Source organism: Lissotriton helveticus, chromosome 11 (assembly GCF_964261635.1).
Source record: "Lissotriton helveticus chromosome 11, aLisHel1.1, whole genome shotgun sequence".
Classification (NCBI taxonomy): domain Eukaryota; kingdom Metazoa; phylum Chordata; class Amphibia; order Caudata; family Salamandridae; genus Lissotriton; species Lissotriton helveticus.
In genome coordinates this window covers 122645029-122658163 of record NC_136072.1, presented here as the reverse complement: position 1 = coordinate 122658163, position 13135 = coordinate 122645029, and the positions used below count along the sequence as shown (strand labels likewise).

The 13135-nt window shown below is 46.6% G+C and overlaps 1 protein-coding gene across 1 annotated transcript in view; it reads right to left on the bottom strand.

The window, feature by feature from the left end:
• The window catches only part of ATP11B (ATPase phospholipid transporting 11B (putative)), a 602728-nt gene that overhangs the window by 364561 nt on the left and 225032 nt on the right, over positions 1-13135 (bottom strand). Inside the window, exon 12 of the mRNA XM_078665453.1 lies at positions 461-658. Within this exon, the coding sequence (XP_078521579.1) occupies positions 461-658 (198 nt within the window). The remainder of the gene's footprint in view (positions 1-460; positions 659-13135) is intronic.

Below are 13135 nucleotides of genomic sequence, written 5' to 3'. Positions count from 1 at the left end.
AGCCTTATTTCCTGTGCATAACATGAACAAAGTTGTGTAGAATACCCAACAACCAGAATATCTTGCTGCACTGAAAATAATTGAGATTCATCTAGTTTCAAGCTCTTTTAGTAACCCAACAACAGTATAAAAAGTTATTTCAAGCAAAAATATATTTTTTGATTTCCCCAAAAGGGATTCTTTTATTTTATTTTATATTCCAGAGTATAGAAATCTAGGACACCGGTGTTAAACAGTTATCAATAAACACCCAAACTATGTGCGCAATGAAGCAGTTTTTCTGCTGAAACCGGAAACCTCAGAGATATTCATAAAACCCAATTAGAGAACAAATATTTTCAATTGTGTGCCAATTTAAACAATTTAGTACTTTCTTGCTTCACAGAACGACCTTAAACCGGCCCTAACATGTACCCTCAGATAAAGACAAAAAGCAAAATAACACTTTACCACTTTTTACCTGTCCCAGTTCCTCATTCAGGTCTGAAGTATTCACTTGTGCCCTCTGGTCAGTTTCTTCATGGTAAAGATCCAGATCCCAGCCAATGAAAAAGGAGCCAAGAAATTTCTGCATCTCCACAGTCACGTACAAAGAAATGGGGATTATGAAATTGTAAAGTACTAGAAAAGCGAGGAAATCTGAAATAAACCGTAGAATCTAGAAAAAAGAAATACATTCAGTTATTAATTCACACAGATAGGTTAACATTTAGCTCAGTGCTGTTTGGTTAGAAACTGCTATAGCAGAACGTTTCAAAATAATTAACTGAATTAATAAAACATAGGAAGAGGGTTTACATTTAAACTTCAGCTATGTTGCAGGAGTTTTGACTTGTGATAACACAAACTAAAGCAAATATATTGCAAGATCATTTACAGCTTATGTGCCCAAATTCTCATTCTGGACAAAATCTAACCCAGTCAACATATAAACAATGCGAAGAAGATACATAAAATAGGCACAGTTCCAACAATCCGGGCTGGGCTTGATATAGCACAAAAGACCTATGTGCTGCATTAAGTATTTCCACTGTGCTGCTTTCCCCTAAGAATCTAACAAGTAATTATTTTTCTTCAGCCATCAATTCTCAGACGTTGCTTGTTGAAGTCCCTACCACTTCAGGAAACAACTGGATTGATAAGTCTCCATTTCCTCCCCACCTCTATTGTCATATTATTATTATAGGTATTTATAGAGCGCATGGCTGCCCTAAGGCTTCCCAGCGCTGTATGATTAGTTACTGATAAGATGCCAGTGACTTAGAGATGTTGCTTAAACAGCCAAGTTTTTATTTGATTTCGAAATTGCAGTTCGATATCTAATTTCCTACACTCTACTGGGATGGAATTCCAGGGTTTAGGGGCCAGATGTGAGAAAGCTCTTCTGCCCCATCTTTCTCTCTTGACCTTTGTTTGTGTTAGGCGGTCAGCTGTACTAGATCATAAGTGCCTGTGTGGAGTGCATGGGGAGATAAGCTTCCTGATTTTTTCTGGTCCTTTATTATAGCGTGCTCTGTGTGTAATGATCAGAGCTTTCAATTTTATTCTTGCATCTATCGGAAGCCAATGAAGGTTCACTAAATGTTTTTTTACCGGTTCCCGTGAGGGGATATCACAGAGCAGCCTGGCGGCTGCATTCTGAACAATCTGCAGCTTGCGCTTGACGTATTTAGGGGCTCCCAGTAACAGAGAGTTTCCATAGTCTAGTCGGGAGTGGACCACTTTCTTCCTTAGATGCATTGGCACCCTGTCCAGAATTTTCCTTAGGCGTCTTAGTACCTTCTTGGCTTGGGTGCCCATAGACAGATCAGATTCTAGCCAGAAACCTAGACTTTTAGTTATGTCTGTAGGTATAGGTGCCTTGCCTAGACAGGCTGGCCAGGCTAAAATGGGGGTGGGTGCCAGTTTATTTCCAAGATAGAATATCTCGTTTTTTTCCCCATTCAGCTTTAGGCAGCTTCTAGTCATCCAATCTTTGACTTTTATCAGGCAGGAAGACATCTTCTCCCCATCTCTACTGTTTTTTGGGTCTAGTGATATCGCCAATTGTGTATCATCCGCGTACGAGGTCATTGATATGTTGAATTCTTGTACAATCTCGGCCAGTGGCTCCAGATATATATTCAAAAGGGTTGGGCTCAGGGCCGATCCCTGTGGAACGCCGCACTCTAGCCTTATAGTTTCTGAGAAAGTAGAGTTTTCTTGTACTTGAAAGGTTCTTTTGCTCAGGAAGGATAACAGCCATTTGAGTGTGTCACCCTGTATCCCAATGTTAGCTAACCTTCTGCCAAGTATTTGATGGTCCACCGTATCGAAAGCGGCGCTCAAGTCCAACAGGAGGAGCACCGCGGATTTCCCCTGGTGTAGTGATTGCCTCAGCTCTTCTACCACTATCAATAATGCAGATTCCGTACTATGTTGTGCTCGAAAACCTATCTGAGTTGGATGGAGATATTGATGACTTTCAAGAAACTCCGACAGATTTCGGTTTACATGCTTTTCTAGCAGCTTTTCTAGCAGCTTGCCTGCATATGGTAGCTGGGATATTGGTCGATAATTCCCCAGTTGCTCTGTATCTGCATTTGCTTTTTTTAACAGTGGCTTTATCACTGCATGTTTCCAGTCCCCAGGGACTTCTCCTAATTCAAGGGATTGATTCAATACCCTCAGTGAATTTGGTGTGATGATGGGTGCTACTGTCTTAAGTATTTGTGGGGGGCTGGGTCCAGAGGAGAGCCGGACTTAACCTTTTCCATCAGTGCTATAAACTCGTTCTGTTCAATGGGTGGGAAGTACGTCATCACTTGCTTCGGAAGCACGGATTCAGAGTCTTCTTCTCTTTCTGGATCAGGGTCTCCCCTATTTTTAAAATTGCTGTATAAGTCCGTTACTTTAGAGAAAAAGTATGTGGCCAGGTCGTTACATCTTTCTGCCGATGTTTCAGTAGGGCCAGTGGCAGATATTGGGTTAGTTAGCAACTTAATTACTCGGAACAATTCCTTTGAGGAGTTCTGAGCACTATTTGTTTTTTCCTCAAAGAATTTAGCTTGGCTTATTTTGATATTCTCGTGATAGTTCCTAATTGCTTTTTTATAATCAGATTTTAGTGAGGGCTCGTAGGATTTCCTCCATTCTCTTTCAAGCCTATTGCATTGCTTCTTTAACTCTAGGAGCTGGGTGTTAAACCATCCTTCCGCTCTAGTTCGAGGTTGTAGGCTTTACCACTGATTTGGGGGCCCCTAGGTCAAAAGATTTGTTGATCCATGATTCCCATCTTGAGTACCCTGTTTCAGCTGTTTTTGGCTCGTCTGTCTCTAAATTTGACATATTTGTTAGGGCCTTCTCCCATTCTGGCTGGTTGATCTTGGCCCAACACCTTTTCTTTGTTACTTATGTGGTTGACCCTTCCCTGCTTTCCTTTCCTGGCTTCCTCAATTCTATTGGGATGAAGTGATGGTCTGACCAGGCGACTGGAATTGGTAAAGCCACTTTCATATCTGGGTTGTTTGTGATTACTAAACCTAGGGTATGTCCCTTGTTATGTGTGGTGGATGTTACTAGCTGGGTTAGATGTAAACTTTCCAAATCTGATAGGAGACTCTGTGCTAGAAAGATCCTTGTTTTCTAGGTGCAGATTCAGGTCTCCCAGAATAGTGATGGGTCATTTTTTTTAGTATAAGACTGGTCAGCACTTAAAGCAGTTCTTCCAGAAATTCCCCATAAGGACCTGGTGGACAATAAATTAGGAGGCCTGATAGGGTGGAGTTTGAGGAAAGGGAAATCGAGAAGGAGAGACATTCACATCCTCTGTAATTCACTTGTAACCCTTTTTTATGAGGATGGCAACACCCCCCCCTAACTGGCCCATCCTATCTAGCCTGTGTATCTCATACTCTGGTGGGAGTGCCATGACTATATCCAGCGAGGAGTCTTCCTTAAGCGAACTCTCGGTTATAAATAAGGTATCTAGTTAAGTATCCTGTAACAGAATTCGGATTTCAGTTGAGTGTTTAGGCAATTATCTGCTGTTGATCAGCCCTAAATTCCATCCAGGCTTACGTTTGGGCCTGTCTGATATTGATTTATGTTTTCTTACTGTTTTAAGAGTTATTTTCTGAGTATGTGTGCATAACCCACACTTTTTTAATATACCTGTGGTGTTTGTCACCTCTTCAATCTTCTTACAGTTTCTTCTTCCTTTATTGTTATAGCTATATAATTCCTCTCAGGAATATGTAATTTTGGGAATTTGTGCAGGGGTCCTGGACCCTGGTCCCGGCTTCACACTGACGGGCGCAGACAGGCTTGCCTTAGGCTCGCCAGCTACGTGCGTCTGCTGCGCGCCCGGCCGAGCATCGAGCTAAATGTGCTCTCCCTGGAAGTAGTGAACAGCTAGAGTGCAACCCCTCTAGTCCAAAGATGGCGTCCCTCTGATCTCGGAGTATCCCAGTGCTCCCTTCGCAAAAATGGGACTTCCCGCGGCGGACCGAGGAGTAAGGGCAAATACTGTTTTGTCAAGCAGCACTCATATTATAATAGAAAAAACATTTCGAATATTATTTAAAACTTTAAAATGATGCGGTCTGTGCAAAGTGCAATAGCAGCAGTTTAGTTAGCAACAGCAGCAGTTCTTGTGCGCGTGACCCAAGTACTATACAGCGCTTTACTCATTTTTCGAATCGTTTTTCTAATTGTGAACTCAGTTTCTAATAAATCTTTCCCGCACAGAAATGGTGCACGATACGAAGGGGTTAATTGACCCCATCATCAAGCCTCTTCATTCCTCAAGTTTACAAATTTGGAATAAGTGTCGGCGCATAAGATTTGCACTTTAAACTATGGCACCTTTCAGGTGGCCCAATAATGAAGAGCCTCTAGTTTAACTTCACAATTCAGAGCTCGATACAATAAGCCACCAGAAAAGTGCTCCATAATGATGGGCACAGTAGAATGTACAAGACCAGCACATGTAACAACTATAAATCCTGAAGCCTTGCAATGTGAATTTAGAAGCTTTTCTCAAATCCCTTATAGTTCAAAGTGGGATTGCCTGGTGAAAGACAAATGAAAGTTACTTCCCTAACAATATTTCTGGTAAATACTCCATCTACCCACATATTCCTGACCTCATTCAGGTCAGACTGGTTCTGGAAACGTCAGCTATAGAACTTCAGTGCCAGTATGTGGTGCTGGCTCCATCTCGATACCAGAAGTGAAGTCGTGGTGACATCACTGTGTAAAAAAGAATGCCCACCCGGGCACACTGATATCAGTTCGCCATCTGTTATTATCTGATACCTCAGCGGCGGAGACCAGGAAAGATGCCACAAATTAGAGGGGTACAAAAGGGGGTGGTGATGGACGGAGCATCTGAACCAAATATGGGTTTAATCCATCACCATTCTTTAGCCCACTCTGCCACCCCAGTTCAGACATGGCCATATACAAATCAGTCTGACCCTGAGCCTCATGGGAACAGTCCAGCCCGAACTGTCAAGCCATGCCTTCCCTGGACCGGAAACAAGCTTCCTAGGACCAGTTTCTGGCATTCTAGCCGTCTTCAGCCAGGCTTGCTTGAATCCAGTGGCAAAGTGAGCAAGGGACTCACATCTGAGCATACCCTGCCAACTTATGGTGAACAAAGCGGTACAAAAGGGGGTGGTGATGGACGGAGCATCTGAACCAATCAAATGCTCACACCCAGTCAACAGATATGGGTTTAATCCATCACCATTCTTTAGCCCACTCTGCCACCCCAGTTCAGACATGGCCATATGCAAATCAGTCTGACCCTGTGCCTCATGGGAACAGTCCAGCCCGAACTGCCAAGCCATGCCTTTCCTGGACCAGAAACAAGCTTCCTAGGACCGGTTTCTGGCATTCCAGCCGTCTTCAGCCAGGCTTGCTTGAATCCAGTGGCAAAGTGAGCAAGGGACTCACGTCTGAGCATACCCTGCCAACTTATGGCAAACAAAGCGGTACAAAACGGGGTGGTGATGAACGGAGCATCGGAACAAATCAAACACTCACACCTAGTCAACAGATATGGGTTTAATCCATCACCATTCTTTAGCCCACTCTGCCACCCCAGCTCAGAGGTGCATACTCAACAGAATGTAAAACTAAGAATTGGAGTGTTGGGTTCAGCTTTTTATGGAAGGATATTGTGCCAGCAGGGGTCAGTGTGGCTTAAGAAGCAATTATGAGACCGATGTTTCAGAATGCAAAGCTTCAGCCGACTCGCAGTGAAGGAGTATTACATTATGGCAGTGCAACTAGCCCTGGACTGAAACCTGGTTAGGTTATAGTTCTAAATCACCACAAAGAAGCATGCAGAAAAACAGCCAGCTGAAGTCTGAGGAGTTGAGCCATGCTCCCAAAACAGGATTGGAAAAGTCCAGGGGCTTTATTGAATGGCATGGTAAATAATGAAATATTACCGAAGTCGGGAATAGCAGGAGCACCAATCACAGAAAAGTGCAGCAAGATAGGAACTGCATTTGTACTGCTTCGACATTAAAGGACACCAAGGCAATATAAGAGCAGTGAAAAATCAGGGTTTTACCATTCCCACTGAAAAGCAAACAATTCTCTTTGGTTGGGTTTCATTCATTTTAATCAGTTTCAACCGAAACCAGAAACCAACCTTATAACCCAAACAAGATGAAGGTAGGGATCTCTCATGATCTGTTGGAAAAATTGTTGTTCAATTTGCATATTCAAACTATTACAAATAAGTAAAGTGAATGATAACACAGGGGTTACTGCAAAGAATGGAGCAATCTATCGGGAATTCCTTTGTTCTTTTTAGGTTTCAACCTGGCGAAAAGCTGCGCCGCGCAGCTTTTCGGGGCAGGTCGAAATCTTTTGAGTTACACTGTGTGCTTTAGTTCAGCCTCTCTCTTCCATTGGCTAGCTCCATAAATGGAGGCTAGCCATTGGAAGAGAGCTGTCCGTCATTTCCCGAGGCGATTGGTGGGCGTTCCCGACGATTCTTTCCCTCTCCACCCTTTTCGCATAGTCATTGCGGCCGTGGTCGGGGTTTTTTTTTTTTTGGCGTCCAGGTTTGTTTTGGCCATTCCGCGGCCGACCGTGTATCTTTGTGGTAATGTTGACAATATGCTGTGTGGCTTTAAAAACAGAATTCACACTGTACCTCCAACACTCCACCCCCCCCTTTACATTACGTACATGGGTTAGACTTATAAAATACATGATCAGCGCCGTGCCTTCCCGCCCCCCCTCCCGCTGTCCGTTCCCGCCCCCCCCTGACCGTGTGCCCAAAAAACATGTTTTAATGCACGCTGATGTATAGATTTTAATGCCCCTTTATTCACGTACACATTATTCGTGATATTGCATTTGTATCTTTGTGGTAATGTTGACAATATGCTGTGTGGCTTTAAAAACAGAATTCACACTGTACCTCCAACACTCCACCCCCCCCCTTTGCATTACGTACATGGGTTAGACTTATAAAATACATGATCGGCGCCGAGCACGCATGCGCATCATCTACCCATTTTATATTTTATACATGTGTGCCATATTCTCCTAAAAGGTAATGTGGCTTTGTAACGCATAAAACAATATACTAGTAAACCTATGTACCTGTACTTGGTGCATAATGCGTTTTACTTTTGCATAATGCAGCAAAGCAGCGTGCACAGTATTTTCTTGCGGCAACACCCTGAGGTTTCAGGTAGCTGTTAGACTAGAGCATGTCGGGTGGATCTGTGTCTTCCTGTCAGGCAGCAGCAGGCCCAGGGGGGGCTTTCGGTTCTTGCCTGGGAGGGACGCAGCCTGGAGGCCCAGCTCTCCCGAGGTCACGGTGTGGTGTACAGTGGTTGTCGTGAAACACATGAAATTGCCATATAGGGACCAGTGCCCACTAAACAGGTTTTTTTTTTTTTTTTTTTGGTCTCACTGCAGGTGTAAAGTGAGCACGACCCCGAGTGCTGTGGAGTGGAGTGTGACGTCAAAGTTCAGGTCTGAAGGGCGGAGTCAAAGCTTTAACAGCAGCAATATTTAAAGTGCCGCCATAACTACTGGAGTGAAGTGCTGTGTCTTTGGGGTTGGAGGGTTGTGCGGCGATGTCCATTCAGTGCCGCCTGTAACCACCAGTGCAAAGCTCTGTGGAGGTCCCGGGTATATCCCTTCAAAGTGCCACCCGTAACTACCGCTGTAAAGTGCATTGGGCGGGGATAGTCATTGAAAGTGCAATGTAAAATGTAACGTGGAGAGGGTCTGGATGTTGAGTGTGACCTGAAGCTTGTATTCCCTGCATGGCAGACAAGTGGTGTCCAAAGTATCGCTGCAAGAACTGTTTTTTGTTGCAGGTTTATAAAGCATGAACTCGACATGAAGGTATCGGAGCGCTTTACATGAGCACCAGCTACATTACACAGTCAAGGACACATTCATTTTTTGTAGCTACAGGGAGAGTGAGTGTTTTGCCCAGAATCACAGGACGCTGTGCCAACGCTGAGACTCCAACACGGTTCTTAAGATTCAAAGCCAACAGTTTTGGCCGTTAGGCTACCCCCCCCCCTCCCACCCCCCTCCCCAAAATGAAGAGGGGAAATAAATAAGTGAAAGTGGAGCTGATAAAAAAGTTGGGGCGGTTAATCCTTAAATACATTCGGCACCCTATTAATAAATAGCAAAGTGCATATGGGTGTGATCTCGAAATGCCACGGGAACGTTTAGGAGACTTTAGTCGAAAAATGTCCTTTAAAGTGCAGTGGAAGGAAAGGGATTCCCTGCACTTCGGCTTCACACTATAAGCGTACCGCGTAATGTGTGCTAACGTGTTCATCCGAAGTGCAGCGGTGTTGTCTAGTATAGTATTTACGGTTGGAATGAGTTAAAGTGCAGGCAACATCTGTACACACAAAATGACCCGGGTATATGGATTTAAAGTCCAGTGATTGTGCACAAGCTTAAATTGAATTAGTGTGTGAATTTAAAGTGAAAATCAAATGAGTAATGTGCTTTGAACGTGCTGCAGGGTATACGTTTAAATACGTTACTGAATAACGCGCAGCTGACATAGGTGCCCTTACGTGCAGAAGGGTGTATTCGGGTAAAGTGCTGTGAGAAGGGAGCCAGGTCCTCACCCAGAGGGACAGTGCGTCCATTTAAAGTGCAACAAATAATGTTTGAGGGTGCAGTATGTAAAGTGCAGCACGGGTGCATGATTTTCGAACGCAGCAGGCACCTTTTGTGCTCCGGTGATGTAGTAAAGTGCAATTGAGGAGTGCCGTAGGGGGTGTACAGTGCAGCGAGGGAGTACAAGAGTGTACTCCGCATTTAGAGTACGCTGAGCACGTGCATTAATCGTGCAGCTAGCAGGGTTTCGTTTGCAGTGCAAGGGTCGTTGCTGACACGTCTCTGTAGGGCACATCAATTGTAGTAGTTGCAGGTCGTCGGAAGAGGATACATTGCGACGATTTTGGACTACCATATTTGAGGAAGCCTCATCTATTGTTTGTTTTTCAGGTGTGGTGTGAACCAAGATCTTCTCGTTCTAGTAATATCATATTTCGCTCTTACTTATAGGGCGTTCAGGCAGCCCTCTTCACCCATTGGTCTGCTGTTGTGCCATTCACACTTCTCTTCTGCTCGCTGCTTTGAACCCCCTGGCCCAGCCCACTTCAGCCATTGGCTTACTGCATCCTGAGCGAGGGCAGAAGCAAACCCTGTCAAAATGAACACATCCACACACACAGTAGCACCCCCTCAGGGGCCACTTTAACATTGTGTTTGTTTAGAGAAAAAATGCGTGTTTATATTTTTTTTAAATATTAGTGAAGGCCTGGCAACTTCCACGGCAGCGTTTTATGCAATCGATGGCAATACAGAACAACTATGAACCAAACCCAAAGCCTGGAACCCAACGCTAGATGGATTGGCTTTGCTAATGTTTGCTTTTCTATGTTGCCCATTTTTTGCGAAGCTCCAGTTACAAAGAAGTCCGAGAGAGATACTCTGCGCAGTTTCTAACCTTTTCTAAACCTCCAGGCTTGTCCTCAGTCTCCCTCTGTGTGCAGTGAGTCCCCCCCATGCTTGTCCTCAGTCTCCCTCTGTGTGCAGTGAGTCCCTCCAGGCCTGTCCTCAGTCTCCCTCTGTGTGCAGTGAGTCCCTTCAGGCCTGTCCCCAGTCTCCTTCCCTGTGCAGGGAGTCCCTCCAGGCCTGAAATGAGACTCCGCCTTTGTGCAGCTAGCTCATGCAAGTGGGTTCTAGCCTGCACCAAAATAACAGATACAACTTTGTTTTGTTTTTTCTTGCCTTCTGCCTTTTGATTGTGCCTGTGCCTGTTCCCGCCCCCCCCTCCCGCTGTCCGTGTCTCCGGCCCCACTTGTAAATGCTTGTTTTATTTTTGCAGTATATTTCCTTGGGAAAGCACATGTCTGTAGTTGCATTTGGGGAATGAATCTCTGAAACTGAGATCTGTTTTGAATTTGGGAAGTGCTTCTCTTAGAGACAGCAGCATAGTGTGGGCTATGAGAGCTGTGTGGGCTGTGAAAGCTCTGTGGGCTGTGAGAGCTGTGAGAGCTGTGAGAGCTGTGAGAGCTGTGAGAGCTGTGAGAGCTGTGAGAGCTGTGAGAGCTGTGAGAGCTGTGAGAGCTGTGTGGGCTGTGAGAGCTGTGAGAGCTGTGAGAGCTGTGAGGGATGTGTGGGATGTGTGGGCTGTGTGGGCTGTGTGGGCTGTGTGGGCTGTGTGGGCTGTGTGGGCTGTGTGGGCTGTGTGGGCTGTGAGAGCTGTGTGGGCTGTGTGGGCTGTGTGGGCTGTGAGAGCTGTGAGAGCTGTGAGAGCTGTGAGAGCTGTGTGGGCTGTGTGGGCTGTGAGAGCTGTGAGAGCTGTGAGAGCTGTGCGGGCTGTGCGGGCTGTGAGAGCTGTGTGGGCTGTGAGAGCTGTGAGAGCTGTGAGAGCTGTCTGGGCTGTGTGGGCTGAGAGAGCTGTGTGGGCTGAGAGAGCTGTTGGCAATGTAAATAACAATGCCATTTATTTATAAGTAAAAAAAAATAAAAGAAATGTCATGAGCAATGCCAATAGCTCTAACTTTTCCAAAGGCGAAACCATTGCATTGTAAATGCTTATTATACCAATCTATCCAAGTACTGGAACAAATCAGACTTGTTTAAAACCCTAATGCAACCCTTCCCGAGAATATTCCAAGAACACTAAACTGGGATAGCAGAATGGCTCCATCAAACATGTAGATGTAACAAAAACCATTCATTTATCATTTGGGTGATGACACCCAATATCCCACATCCTCCTATCAGCCACTGAGCTGTAGACCTCTCTCCCAGCAATTTGAAGGATTCCAAGCACCAAATATCTATTTATGGTGCTAACAGGGGTCTCTTCATGATCTTTCATGGTTCTTCAAAAAATGTGTAAGACCAGAAGTTGTCTGAAGGTTGAGTATTTGTTCTATAATTTAGCTCCTAAAACTGCTACGCACTCAGGTCCGACTTAGCCACGTCCCGATCTCGTAGTTGCTAACCGTTTTAGCTTAGCTGTTCGCCTCCTTGCGAGGCTTTAGTGATTGTTCTAGGGCGACAGATGCTTCCTGTTCTCAAGTATAGGGTGGGGGGATTTGGGGGGCGAGGGTGGGGGGAGAGACCGTTGTCTCTCGTGGTTTGGTTGTTGTTGGCCGCCTCCGGGCTGCCTTGTTCTGTCTATGTGTGTAGTCACAAGTCCCAATGTCCTCCACCATTGTCACATATGCCCCTATTTTCCCTACCTGGACCCCAGAGCCCCAGATGCTGCTGGATCCCTCACCCGGGTGGGGGGGAGACTCCAGAGTCCCAATTGCTTAACGCCAGATCACGCCCCTACACATGACCCACATCTCTGACGCGCCTCTTCGCATCCTCTCCTGGAATGTGAACGGCCTCCTTGAGCGCATCAAAGGATCTGCGGTGCTGCGTGCAGCCCGCCGCCACATGCCTGATGCCCTGCTCCTCCAAGAAACCCACCTTCTGGGTTCCTAGTTCCACTTCTTAGCACGATACGGGTTCGACTGAGTCTGGCACTCCGGCTTTGCCAGGGGCTCCCGGGGGTGGCCATTCTTCTGAGGAGAGGGCTCCCCTTCACCCTGACCCACGCCGTCACGATACACAAGGTACATTCGTGGCCGTGTCGGGCTAGTTGAGGGCAACCCCCTGAACCTCCTTAGCGTCTATGTGCCCCCGGCACTCTTGTCCTCTGCTCTAAGGCACCTCACACGAGTGGTTTCCTCCCTTCCCCAAGGCCTCACAGTTGTCAGGGGTGACTTTAACGCTGTACTCCAGCCTTCCAGGGACGTGTCGGGCCCTACCTCGGCGCAGCGACGCGCCTCTGCGAAATGTCTCGAGGGCTGGGCTTCGGCACTGGGGCTCTGATGTATGGAGGGTATGGAACCTCCGAAAGGAACAGTATACCCATACGTCCACCACCCACCACAACCACTCGCGGATAGACTTGATTCTGATGCCCGCCACAGACTGCCAGCTGGTGTCCGGGGTGGAGATTCTCGCCCTAGGAATCTCCGATCACTCCCCCATCGCCATCCGCATTGGGTCCCCGTCCACTGGCCCTAGGGCTACCTGGCGCCTCAACGCGTGGTATTTGCAGGACCCCGACCTGGTAGACTCTCTCGGTCAGGAACTCCAACATTACTTCTTCGCCAATGTAGGGTCGGTCCCTTCACAAGGAACGCTCTGAGAAGCGAGCAAGGCAGTGCTTCGGGGAGTCGCCAAGGGACTCAGGCATGCAAAACGAGCGGCCCAGTCTGCCTAGCTGGAATCCAGAGCCATCCGCTTGGAACAGGCTCAGCTGGAGGCTGACGCTGCCGATTCCTCCAGACAGGTGGCTCTGGTCCGGTATGAGATTCGGCGGCTTTCCTTAGAATCGGCCCAAATGCTCTGGCGATCCTCGGTTGCCTGTATCTACGGATGGGGCGACAAGAACGGGAAACTGCTCCACAAACTAGTCTCCTACCCTAGGGCCCACCGTATTATCACTGAGATCCGCACTGCTCATGGGACGTGCCAGGTGACCCCTCAGGCCATTGCGCAAACCTTTGCACAATATTATGCAGCCCTCTATGCCGCATGCCCCCGACGCCTCCCTCACGGACTT